General features: G+C 43.1%; 1 protein-coding gene across 5 annotated transcripts in view; it reads right to left on the minus strand.

Moving 5' to 3' along the window:
• ARAP2 (ArfGAP with RhoGAP domain, ankyrin repeat and PH domain 2) overlaps positions 1-13,691 on the minus strand; it is a 416,250-nt gene that overhangs the window by 232,897 nt on the left and 169,662 nt on the right. For all 5 annotated transcript variants that reach the window (XM_056556214.1, XM_056556235.1, XM_056556204.1 and 2 more), the window contains 2 exons: positions 8,868-8,953; positions 8,478-8,660 (listed from right to left, as the gene is read on the minus strand). In XM_056556214.1, the coding sequence (XP_056412189.1) occupies positions 8,478-8,660; positions 8,868-8,953 (269 nt within the window). The remainder of the gene's footprint in view (positions 1-8,477; positions 8,661-8,867; positions 8,954-13,691) is intronic.

Below are 13,691 nucleotides of genomic sequence, written 5' to 3' on the forward strand. Positions count from 1 at the left end.
CCCTCCTCCTCCAGTTCAGCCTCCACAGGGCTCATGTGGCAGTGAGATGTAGGTTTATATGGAGAAATTGTTGGGACAAGCACCGGCGCACCCTGTGCCTTTACCTCGTGGTGGCAGTGTACATAGGTGTATAATATAACTGTTCAACCTGGATGTGTTGTGCTCCGGGCACAACACCGTAGTCAGCCTTAAGGCAGAAGAAGAAGCAGCAACCCGTGTCTGTCTGTACCCAACGTCCTGGGGTGGTCTTGAGAAGTAGAGATCCTTATTGGAAAAATGTGACTTTTCTGGCGCTTGCTGGGTCAGGAGTGAAATGATGGCAGATAACTCAAGGTATAGATGACCAGTGTTCCTTTTATTGCAGTGTACAAATGGTTGACCTTGTAATAAAAGGAACACTGGTCATCTATACCTGGAGTTATCTGCCATCATTCATTCCTGACCCAGCAAGCGCCAGAAAAGTGTAATTTTTGCTATAAGAATCTCTACGTGAGATATAGGTACCACAATTCCAGTACCCTGACGAGACATCGTTTCCAACACGTGTTGTAAGAAATGATGCAGGTGAATGACGTTGTTCATCCCGTAATCCTGGCGACTTGCTAATAATGTGGCTTCCTCAAAGGGCCTGAGCAAACGGCAGGTGTTAGGTGGGAGCTGCCACTGGTTCACATTGAGGTTACAAAGAGGAGTACCCCTATCCACTTGGATCATCAAGAAATCGGTGATGGCTTTTCTCTGTTCATGCTGTCGGTCCAACATATGGAGGGTGGAATTCCAACGTGTGGCAACGTCACAAATCAGACTATGTTGGAGGATACCGTTCTGACGCTGCAGCTCAAGGAGGGTTTGCTTTGAGGTGTACGAGTGGCTGAAGTGCATGCAAAGTTTCCGTGCCATTGTTAAGATGTCTTGAAAATGTGGGGAACACTTCAGGAACTGCTTCACAACCAGATTGAACACGTGTGCCATGCAGGGCGCATGGCTCAGCCTTACCAGTCGCAGCGCATGCAACATGTTCTTCCCGTTATCAGTCACCATGGTTCCCATTTCCAGTTTTCGTGGAGTAAGCCATGCTCCAATTTCTTTCCGAATACTTTTAGCAGTTCCTCCCCTGTGTGACTCTTTTCGCCAAGGCCAACCATTTGAAGAACAGTGTGACACCGCTGTGCCCTGCACACATGACATGTTGAAGGGCCACTGAGACTTGTCTGGGCAGTGAAGGCTAAGGACCTGGTGGAGGATGAGAAGGCAGAGTTGCACACTGTCGCAGGACCAATGGCCTTAGAGCACGGTGGAGGAATGGGCATGACCTGTCCAAGTTGGTGTTGTGGCTGTACAGGAACCACATTCACCCAGTGAGCCGTACAGGACATGTATTGTCCCTGACCATAATTAAAGCTCCAGACGTTGGTGCTGCCGTGCACTTTGGTACACATCGACAGGCTCAAGGACTGACCCACCTTCTCTTCCACAAAATTGTGTAGGGCTGGTACTGCCTTCTTCGCAAAGAAAAGAAGGTTTGGCACTCTCCACCTCAGCTCGGCACAAGCCATAAGTTCTCTGAAAGGTGCAGAATCCACCACTTGAGAAGGGAGGGACTGCAGCACATGCAAGTCAGACAGGAGCACATTCAGCCTCTGCGCCTTTGGATTAGTGGGCGCATACTGTTATCTCTTGGACATGGCTTCGCCAATGAATTGTTGGCAGAATGGCTGACTAAAAGAAGGAGGAGCAGGAGCATCTGGAGCAACAAAAGGAGGGTATGACACACAGCTCCCTTCGGCTGAGGTGGTGAAGTTTTGGCTGGCTGAAAGAGGGAGTGGTGTGCCACTGGGTGAAGCAGCAGGCTTGAACACTACATCGGAGCCACGGTTCTCCAAGGCCGCTTTATCGTAGTGAAGCATTTGCTGACGCAGGGCCGTGGTGCCAACATTGGGACCCTGGCCACGCTTCACCTTCTGCCAACATATCTTGCATGTGGCTATGTGAACCTCCTCCGGATGCTTGATGAAAAACTGCCACACTGCCGAGTAGCTGATTTTCCCACCATTAGTCCGTACTAATTGACTTCTACTGCCGCCATCCCCAGGAACCCCTGTTTCACTACCTCCTGGGAAGGTAGGCTGCCGTGAAGCAGGTGGTCTACCCCGCACACATTTGGCTCCAGAATTTCCACTTCTGCCACCATGCTGACTGCCAACCATGCTACCACCTTGCTGGCTCAGCTGCTGCCTCACAGGCAACCTGCAACTCTCTTCTCCTGATGATGATAAAGCCCATTCTGCACCCGGCTCCCAATTACGATCGGTTTCATCATCATCAACAAGTGTCTGCACGTCACTGATGTCCACCTCAGGTTCCTCAAAACTGTCTGCTTCAGGACCCTGAACCCTGGCAACACTGCCTCCCACGTCACTCTCCTCATCACTACTTGCCCGCCTAGCAGAGGAAGCGGCGAATGTCTCCTCCACTTGTTGGCTGGGCAGTAGCTGCTAACTGTCCTCTATTAGATAGTCCTCAGTGAATAGTGGAGCTGTACCCACAACTTAAGATACTTCTGTAGGTGAGGAAACAGCATAGGACAGAGGCAATGGGAGGACAGGGACTTATTGCTTCCGGGCCATGCCAACTTAGGGTTGTGTCTGAGGAACCCACCGACTGTTGACTGGGGGTATCAGATGTCACTTGTGATGAAGTGGATGACCGTATTAAACAATCGATGACAGCAGTTGGGTTGCTGGCCGAGACATGAACGCTAGCTGATACAGAGAGCTCAGGCCTCTCGTTGCCACTTGCCCCTAGTCTGCTGCAACCTATGTCTGATGAATTTAGGCCTCTGCCACTCCTCTGTGCACATCCTGGCACTTCTCTGGCTGACATACTTAGTGCATATTTGAGGGAAGTACAATACGCTTCACTACGCTTAAAACAGTATTTGTCTAGAACAGCAGGAGGTGTGTACTTTTGCCTGGACTTTCACAGTATCTAGGCCCTTGACAGATTAACAGGTACAAAATAGTACACTACTTAGATGTAGGTATGTGGTATGCACTTATGAGGGCAGAAAAATGTGCTACTGTACGCTTAATAAACGTATTGGAGTAAAACACCAGCTGTTGATTACTTTTGGCTGTCCTTTCACAGTGTGTAGGCCCTTGACAAATTAAAAGGCAAAAAATAGTACACCAGTCAGATGTAGGTATGTGGTATGCACTTATGAGGGCAGAAAAATGTGGTACAGTACGCTTAAAAAACGTATTTTAATAAAACACCAGTCGGTAATTACTTTTGGCTGTCCTTTCACAGTGTGTAGGCCCTGACAGATTAACAGGTACAAAATAGTACACCACTTAGATGTAGATATGTAGCATGCACTTATGAGGGCAGAAAACTGCGGTACAATACGCATAAAAAAAGTATTTTAGTAAAACACCAGGCCGTGATTACTTTTGGCTTTCCTTTCATACTGACAGAGTAACAGGTATAAAATAGTACACTACTTAGATGTACGTATGTGGTATGCACTTATGAGGGCAGAAAAATACGGTACAGTACGCTTAAAAAAAACTATTTTTGCACAACACCAGAAGAACACAAGAGCGCTGCAGCACAAAAAAGCTGAATACTAAACATAACATTTCACTCTGTCAAAGACTATTAGGAATGGACTGCTGGGTATTATACCGTCTACAGACTAGTTTAACCAGCAGATGAGTTGTTGTGGAACAAAGACACAGAATTGCGCTGAAAAATTCTTACTGCTTCCTCTGCTAAGGTTTATGAAGTTGAGGCAGCTTGTTGAAATGTATGAGGCAACTCACAGCTATCTGCCCCTCTCCTTAATACAATGCCGAAGAACAACAGAATCGTGGTGATATTCACATTTGTTGCAAATCAAATATTTCATGAAGTTCGTAACGAATTTGGGTTCATCAGCTTCGATTCGCTCATCTCTAATGCTAAACAAGTCAGTCCAGATGGATTCAGTAGTCAGAAGTTCATTTTTCTCCTGTCAGAAAACTAAAAAGTAGTAGAATATGGGAATTCTATAACCATTAAAGGACAACTGTAGTGGTCAAAAATCCCTGCTCAAATGTTCCCCAAACAAAAGTTATACAATTCAGTCAATTAGTCCTATTTACCTATATGCAGCCGTTTCTGAGATATTAGAGTTGCCAGCATAGCCCAGTAGTCCTGCATCCGTCCCCTATTCATTACATTGCAGCCGCCATCTTGGGGACGGAGATCTCTTCCTCCCAGCAGTGTTTGTGCTCCCCCTAGCCTCTGTCAGGTCCTCCCTGCTTATGCATATGCATGAGCGGGTGCTTTCTGAGGCAGCCATAGGCTCATCCTCAGAAACGCCCCTATCTGTAAGATTCAAGCAGGGGGAGAATGAGGATGTCCACAGCTCCTCCCCCCTCCCCTGCTCTGTCTACAGAGGACCTCACTTATCACGGGGAGGTTTCAAGTTTTCATGGGGGAAACACAGAGCAAACCACAGAGCAGGGAGGGGGGAGGACATGTGTGTGAAGGAGACATATTACACTGCACGGGCTGGTGGTGTATAGACTACAGGGAATAAATATCATACTGGAGATGATTCTGTGTGTGAGGGGGGGGGGGGGACTACTGAATGACACATGCTGGGAGTTGTAGTCCCTGTTATGTGTGTGTGTGTATGCCAGTGTTTCCCAACCAGGGAATGCTGGGAGTAGTAGTTTTGCAACATCTGGAGGCACCCTGGTTGGGAAACACTGGTGTATGAACTACAACTCCCAGGAGATTACAGAGATACAATAGAGGTGTTGGTAAACTACAACCCCCAGGAAACTACAGAGATACAATAGAGGTGTTGGTGAACTACAACTCCCAGGAGACTACAGAGATACAATACAGGTGTTGGTGAACTACAACTCCCAGGAGACTACAGAGATACAATACAGGTGTTGGTGAACTACAACTCCCAGGAGACTACAGAGATACAATACAGGTGTTGGTGAACTACAACTCCCAGGAGACTACAGAGATACAATACAGGTGTTGGTGAACTACAACTCCCAGGAGACTACAGAGATACAATATAGGTGTTGGTGAACTACAACTCCCAGGAGACTACAGAGATACAATATAGGTGTTGGTGAACTACAACTCCCAGGAGACTACAGAGATACAATATAGGTGTTGGTGAACTACAACCCCCAGGAGACTACAGAGATACAATAGAGGTGTTGGTGAACTACAACTCCCAGGAGTCTCCTGATACAGTAGAGGTGTTGGTGAACTACAACTCCCAGGAGTCTCCTGATACAGTAAAGGTGTGAACTACAACTCCTTTATACACTCAAACAGCAGAAAGCTGTCACGGCATGCTTGGATGTATAGTCTTACAACAGCTGGAGTCACCTCTGCAACTCCAAGCATGCACATACAGCAGAAAGCTGACAGGGCATGCTGGGATTTGTAGTCTTGCAACAGCTGGAGGCACCACTGGAATTCCCAGCATGCCCGAACAGCATATAAAATAACTGGGCATGCTTGGAGTTGTAGTTGTGAAAAAGATGGAGGGACCCCTATCAGGACAGTTTTATAGACAAACAATTATGTTTTTTTTACCATTTTTCCTTTCACTATCCACTCTCCAGTGCCCACACTACAGTGAGCACGGAGGCAGCTGCTTCATCACTGGACAGGAGCCAGCATGGGGAGGGGGAGATGAGCAGAAGGGGAGGGTGTATGCATAGGGAAGGGAGATGTGGGCGTTACAATATAATAATTTGCTCGGGGGGATAGAACAGGGGGAGGGCAGCAGCTTTCAGGAAGTAAGCACAAGGCATGATGGGAGATGTAGTTTTATTTTCACTTCTCCTCCATAATTCGTGTGCTGATAACGGGAGAAAGACTGGGCCAATTTTGATGGGGGAGACATCGTTGGAAAGGTCTTTCAAAGACCTATTAAATGAGGTAAAAAAAAGTTTTTTTGCCCAGCACTGCAGATGTCCTTTAAATCCAGTTACAAAAAAGGAATACTATGGTTTTAGCATTTATCAATATGTCAATCTGCCATAGATGTCCATTACATAAACTATGACACATGCTGTGTCTGCCTTTACCTTTACATTAGTTATGGAGGTTTATAATTTCTTAAAACAAAAAAAAATACAATTGAAAAATATTAGTCCTGTGATTGATTTACAAATTGATTTATAAATCCCAAATGTAGTGCTTTCTGTTAAACTAACTTTTGTGGTCCATAAACATGTTGTTGTGAAAATCTGGTCAACTCATGCAATATATTACTGAATCAATTGAGTTTAGATACAATGTAAATCTGATAGCTTAGGGTGCCCAGACCACACACACAGTTTATTGATACGCCCTTCCATTCCCAATAAATTAGTGTTTATAGTTTGTCTGACAATACAGGGAGTCAGATGGGAGTGAATATAATTTTTATAATGAAAGTAACAGGTGATGGGCGGGACTATACAGTCAGGGCGTATGTATAAGGCATGCACACCCCTTAATGTACAACACTTACACCCCCAAACTGAATAATTCTGCACATTACCAATATTCACTCTTATTATTAAAGTTAAGATTCCCTGAAATGTTAGACAAATGGCTAACCCTCATATTTCAGGAACAGTAGGGTGTATCTAAAAATTGTAAAAAGGTGGTTTGATCGGGGTATCCTAAGATATTTAATAACAGCAAAATCAAAATTTTGGTGGGTTGGCCACAGGTCCTTTTTAAGAAAGAACACATCCACCATCAATATTTTATGAACATTCCATGAAACATCATTTTAACTGATGCAGCATTTTCCTACACCAAATTTACATAAATCTCCGCCCATTTCCACTAAGATGCATTTTCTAAGAGGCGCACACCTCTCAGTAAATCCAGGAGTTCTGTGGCTGCCAATGCACCCATAGCACAAATTTAAACCTGCTGTTGGGCCTAAAGCCATATATGAGGAGGGCACACCCCCAGCATGCCCCCTCTATGTGAAGCTGGGCCCCTTTCCTGCCCTTCTTTCTTGGGTTAAGATTAAACTGTATTGTTTATGTATGTTAATAATTCTCCTTCTCTTTGTGATTTGGGGTTGTTGGTGTGCTGGGCAATGGCCCTGATTTACTATTGTAAACCCGACCTGTTTTGTCGGGTTGTGCAACACATTCTGGCGCTTTGTGCCAGAAATTCTGTCTGCACCAGAATTTGTGGTAGAATTGATTAAAAAAAAAATGTTTTACTGAGGAAACCTGAAAAAGGGGTATGTCCATCTGGAAAAGGAGGCGTGTCTGTCTGGAAAAGGGGTGTGTCCCCGACATTTTCACAAAAACTCAAAACATATTTATTAAGGTTTCCACAGAAAATGTGGTGGATTTGAGCTGAGGAAAACCCCACAGATCATAGCATATGTAATAAAAAAAAAAAAAAAAGCAAAACGTAGGCAAAAGTGCAAAATGTAGGGAAACCTTAGTAAATACCGTGGAAAAAAATTGTAGGGATTAAAACCCACAAAGAAAACTTCACTTTGCTTTTAGTAAATCATGGCCAATGGGTTTAACACAACCTTATTGTCACCACTAACACACAATCGGGGGATGTTTTCTTTTGTGCAACCTGCATTTTTTCTTTACAGAGAAAATATGTAGTGAAAGAAAAAAATAATATGTAATAATATCCCTAAATATGTTTTATGACCTTTTTAGGTATAATTGTTGAAAAAAAAAATGGCAGACAAATAAGAATAAAAATAAAATTAAATAAACATCAACAAATGCTAACTGGTGCCAGAAAGTTAAACAGATTTGTAAATCACTTCTATTAAAAAATCTTAATCCTTCCAGTACTTTTTATCGGCTGTATACTAAAGAGAAATCCAATAAAGAAATGCATTTCCTCTGATGTCATGACCACTTTTCTCTCTGCTGACCTCTGCTGTCCATTTTAGGAACTGTCCAGAGCAGCATATGTTTGCTATGGGGATTTTCCTCTGCCTTGGACAGTTCCTAAAATGGACAGCAGAGGTCAGCAGAGAGCACTGTGGTCATGACATCAGAGGAAATGCATTTCTTTTTTGGATTTCTCTTTAGTATACAGCTTCTAAAAAGTACTGAAAGGATTAAGAGTTTTTAATAGAAGTGATTTACAAATCTGTTTAACTTTCTGGCACCAGTTGATTTAAAAAAGAAAAAAAAAGTTTTCCATGGGAGTACCCCTTTAAACCATAGTTCTTATGCAATAGACACAAGTGATAGTGGTTCTGAATTTTATTTACCCAACTTTTTTATTTACCATTTCTTTTTTTCTTTTTTTCTCTAAGTATTGAAATGTGAATGCTCATTTCTTAATGTACTGTGTGCAGCCTTGCCATTCTTTTAAGCATTGCCAGTCAGCGGGACTCTGTTCATTTTCATTATTAAATCACTGGTGAAAAATAACATATATACTTTGTGATACTTACACACCTCATTTAGTTGCTGAGGAGTCGGGCTTGGAGAAAGCATCTTTTTAAATCTTCCTTCTTTGTATTTTTGTGCGACAAATAATCTTCTCTGATTAATAGTGGAGGTCACACAAAGCATGTTTTCAGGCAAAAGACTTGCTTCCCAGAAGCTATTAACTTTTTCATTTCCCAGAACAATGAAAAGCTACCAAAAGAAAACACGAACAAACCCAAACATAATGAAATCATTTATTATATGTGTTGCTGGTTTCAAGTCTTAGCACCTCTACATTACTGTGGTGATAAAGCTTAGACTGAGGACTGTGATATGGAGTCCCACTAAGTTAATAAAAAAAATCTACTATATTTACATTAATGACAACAAATGTAAAGTATTATTATTGTACTATACCTCCACAAGTTCATTGCTCCACAATGTTGAATCTAGCTTTAAGCTGTGCACCTTTGAAACCTTGCTTCCCAGTGTTTTATGCTGACCTTTAAAAAACGTAGACATAAAAAGATGAATTTAGTGGATTGTATGAAAAGAGATTTTCCAAAATACTGTATTTTTTTTGTGCTGTATGAATTTATTTCAGATTTTAGTGTCCAGCAGTAGTTCGAGACATTATTTGGATAAAACACACAAATATTACCAATAAAAGTCTTACAGTTCTGCGGTAGGGCTTCTTGTTTTTTTTGTCATTCATTTGGAAAACAAGTAGTTAAGTAAACAAATAGTTTGCTCATAATATAAAATAAAACTGTGATGCAAAGGTGGCAAAAGCTCTAATTGGTAAAAACAATTTGCATGTCTGGTAAGTCTGCTGCAGCGATAATGAAGTTAAAATTAATCGGTAATTTCAAAAGCTACAAACTGTTGAAGAAATCAATGGAAATTACATCTTACAATAATATCAGCAATAACTATGGAAATTAGTTACTGTATTGTATAGTGAGAATACAAGGCTGAAGGCAGTGTGACCCTGATGCCTTATATTCACATCCCCTCACACTCGTATTCATACCTCCTGAGCCTAAAATTCACATCCCCTGAGCCCAATATTCACACCCCCTTTAGACATGAGAAGTTCACACCAATCTAACTATTTAGGAAAAAGAGAAGAAAATCAAGCAAATAGTAAAATACCTATTTCTTGGGAACTTGAGGGGGGTTCTAGAAAGAAAATAAAAACAGCATTGTAGAACAGAATTCATTAAAGGTGGGGGTTCGTTAAAAAAAAAAAAAAATGCCCGCTTTCTGGCACTGTCGTGTTTGGGTATGTGATGTCACAGACCTGCTCAGCCAAATAGTGGCTGCTGAATGGATGAGTGGGTGTGTGATGTCACATCACCCAACCTGGAAGTGCTGGGCAGTAATGCAGTGAAGCTCTGTTATACTGGCAATGATGTGGAAATGAAAAGAGAGCATTCTTTTTTCTACCAACCTCCTCCCTAACTAGAATTTTAACAGAACTTCTTTAGCTGGACTACTCCTTTAAGAATGTGACAGACTTATCACAGTGTCTCAGGATGTTTGATAAACCTGGTGTATGCGTAGACTGTCTAGTCCCAGTTTAGATAAACTATTAGTCTTTGGCCCATGATGTTGTATCTTTAAGGGGTACTCAGCTGGAAAAAAAATCTTTTTAAATCAACTGGTGCCAGAAAGTTAAGCAGATGTGTAAATTACTTTGATTTAAACATCTTAATCCTTCCAGTAAATATCAGCTGCTGTATGCTCCACAGGAAGTTCTTTTCTTTTTTAATTTATTTTCTGTCTGACCACAGTGCTCTCTGCTGACACCTCTGCCCATGTCAGGAACTGTCCAGGGTATTACATTGCTGGTCTACCTATTGGCGGTTTCACGCTATGGAGCACTCTTCCATCTTTTTATAGTTTTCTGGACAGTTCCTGACATGGACAGAGGTGTCAGCAGAGAGCACTGTGGTCAGACTATAAATAAATAAAAAAGAAAAGAACTTCCTGTGGAGCATACAGTAGCTGATAAGTACTGGAAGGATTACAATATTTAAATAGAAGTCATTTACAAATCTATTTAATTTTCTGGCACCAGTTGATAAAAAAAAAAAAAAAAGTTTTTCCACCGGAGTACAGCTTTAAGCCACACCTAAATTACCAATGTCACATTCCAAGTACAAGCCCCTTTTCTGGGAACATCGAAAAGGGCCAAAACAGTGCTTAAAACTCATGGCAAATGTGGTCCAAATCATGTACTGTAAGTTAGTTTTTTGTTGAAAATTGTGTTAAAATTATGTTGCACTGGTAATAATAAATCTGGATCATTGTATTTACAGCTCCCAAACAGTCTTAGTTACAAACTATGGGGGAGATTTATCAAAGGATAGTCTCACCTCTAGACTACGTTGTTTTGTTTTTCTGTTTAAAGTCAGTCATGTTGTTCGCATCCATATACACGTTTATCAGGTGTCAGGATTTGATTGTGGTACTTGTGACCGTCTCCAGGCATTCTCCATTGTATGCAATTTTTGCTGGGGACATCGCCCTTAGCAACGGTTGACAAGTGCAGGGCCTCCACCCCAGCGAAGGTGCACAATTGCACTTGGGGTTGAGTTTCCTGCTATAGCCATGTCCATACAAATATAAGCCGGCAAGCGTCTTTTAAGGCTTATACCAATGCACCCTTTTATCTTATTGGGTAGCGTTGGGGGTTTCACCTGTGAGGCCTGTTATATCTAGACCAGCAAGGGTGGGGCTTGTAGACTGTCTCCCCCCTCCCATTGTATGTGTGCTGAGTTCACACTGGAGGCGACTGGGGAGCAGTCAGCAAGTTGGACCTTAGGCTGCTGTATATCTGGTTCCTGGTTCTATGCATCTGGCCAGGCAAAAAAGGTTAGTGGTTAGGTCCCGCATCACATGAGAAACCTTGGCGTGGTGTGCGGGCTCAGGTATGTCCTTCATATAAGGATATACTGGCTAATGTCTCATTTTTACATCAGTTTTGAGGATTAGCTAATATCATTGTATATATTTACCACAGGATTGAAACCCCACTTTTGTCCATAGGTGCAGGTCCTCTACCCCATTGTATGAGTGCACAATTGCACTTGGGGTTGAGCACCTGTTATCACCTTGAGACTACGTTGTTTTGTTTTTCTGTTTAAAGTCAGTCATGTTGTTTGCATCCATATAAACGTTTATCAGGTGTCAGGATGTGATTGTGGTACTTGTGACCGTCTGCAGGCATTCTCCATTGTATGCAATTTTTGCTGGGGACATCGCCCTTAGCAACGGTTGACAAGTGCAGGGCCTCCACCCCAGTGAAGGTGCACAATTGCACTTGGGGTTGAGTTTCCTGCTATAGCCATGTCCATGCAAATATAAGCCGGCAAGAGTCTTTTAAGGCTTACACCAATGCACCCTTTTATCTTATTGGGTAGTGTTGGGGGTTTCACCTGTGAGGCCTGTTATATCTAGACCAGCAAGGGTGGGGCTTGTAGACTGTCTCCCCCCTCCCATTGTATGTGTGCTGAGTTCACACTGGAGGCGACTGGGGAGCAGTCAGCAAGTTGGACCTTAGGCTGCTGTATATCTGGTTCCTGGTTCTATGCATCTGGCCAGGCAAAAAAGGTTAGTGGTTAGGTCCCGCATCACATGAGAAACCTTGGCGTGGTGTGCGGGCTCAGATATGTCCTTCATATAAGGATATACTGGCTAATGTCTCATTTTTACATCAGTCTTGAGGATTAGCTAATATCATTGTATATATTTACCACAGGATTGAAATCCCACTTTTGTCCATAGGTGCGGGTCCTCTACCCCATTGTATGAGTGCACAATTGCACTTGGGGTCTAGCACCTGTTATGACCTTGAGACTACGTTGTTTTGTTTTTCTGTTTAAAGTCAGTCATGTTGTTTGCATCCATATAAACGTTTATCAGGTGTCAGGATGTGATTGTGGTACTTGTGACCGTCTGCAGGCATTCTCCATTGTATGCAATTTTTGCTGGGGACATCGCCCTTAGCAACGGTTGACAAGTGCAGGGCCTCCACCCCAGCGAAGGTGCACAATTGCACTTGGGGTTGAGTTTCCTGCTATAGCCATGTCCATGCAAATATAAGCCGGCAAGAGTCTTTTAAGGCTTACACCAATGCACCCTTTTATCTTATTGGGTAGTGTTGGGGGTTTCACCTGTGAGGCCTGTTATATCTAGACCAGCAAGGGTGGGGCTTGTAGACTGTCTCCCCCCTCCCATTGTATGTGTGCTGAGTTCACACTGGAGGCGACTGGGGAGCAGTCAGCAAGTTGGACCTTAGGCTGCTGTATATCTGGTTCCTGGTTCTATGCATCTGGCCAGGCAAAAAAGGTTAGTGGTTAGGTCCCGCATCACATGAGAAACCTTGGCGTGGTGTGCGGGCTCAGGTATGTCCTTCATATAAGGATATACTGGCTAATGTCTCATTTTTACATCAGTTTTGAGGATTAGCTAATATCATTGTATATATTTACCACAGGATTGAAACCCCACTTTTGTCCATAGGTGCGGGTCCTCTACCCCATTGCATGAGTGCACAATTGCACTTGGGGTTGAGCACCTGTTATCACCTTGAGACTACGTTGTTTTGTTTTTCTGTTTAAAGTCAGTCATGTTGTTCGCATCCATATAAACGTTTATCAGGTGTCAGGATGTGATTGTGGTACTTGTGACCGTCTGCAGGCATTCTCCATTGTATGCAATTTTTGCTTGGGACATCGCCCTTAGCAACGGTTGACAAGTGCAGGGCCTCCACCCCAGCGAAGGTGCACAATTGCACTTGGGGTTGAGTTTCCTGCTATAGCCATGTCCATGCAAATATAAGCCGGCAAGCGTCTTTTAAGGCTTATACCAATGCACCCTTTTATCTTATTGGGTAGCGTTGGGGGTTTCACCTGTGAGGCCTGTTATATCTAGACCAGCAAGGGTGGGGCTTGTAGACTGTCTCCCCCCTCCCATTGTATGTGTGCTGAGTTCACACTGGTGGCGACTGGGGAGCAGTCAGCAAGTTGGACCTTAGGCTGCTGTATATCTGGTTCCTGGTTCTATGCATTTGGCCAGGCAAAAAAGGTTAGTGGTTAGGTCCCGCATCACATGAGAAACCTTGGCGTGGTGTGCGGGCTCAGGTATGTCCTTCATATAAGGATATACTGGCTAATGTCTCATTTTTACATCAGTTTTGAGGATTAGCTAATATCATTGTATATATTTACCACA

This window comes from Hyla sarda, chromosome 1 (assembly GCF_029499605.1).
Source record: "Hyla sarda isolate aHylSar1 chromosome 1, aHylSar1.hap1, whole genome shotgun sequence".
Lineage (NCBI taxonomy): Eukaryota > Metazoa > Chordata > Amphibia > Anura > Hylidae > Hyla > Hyla sarda.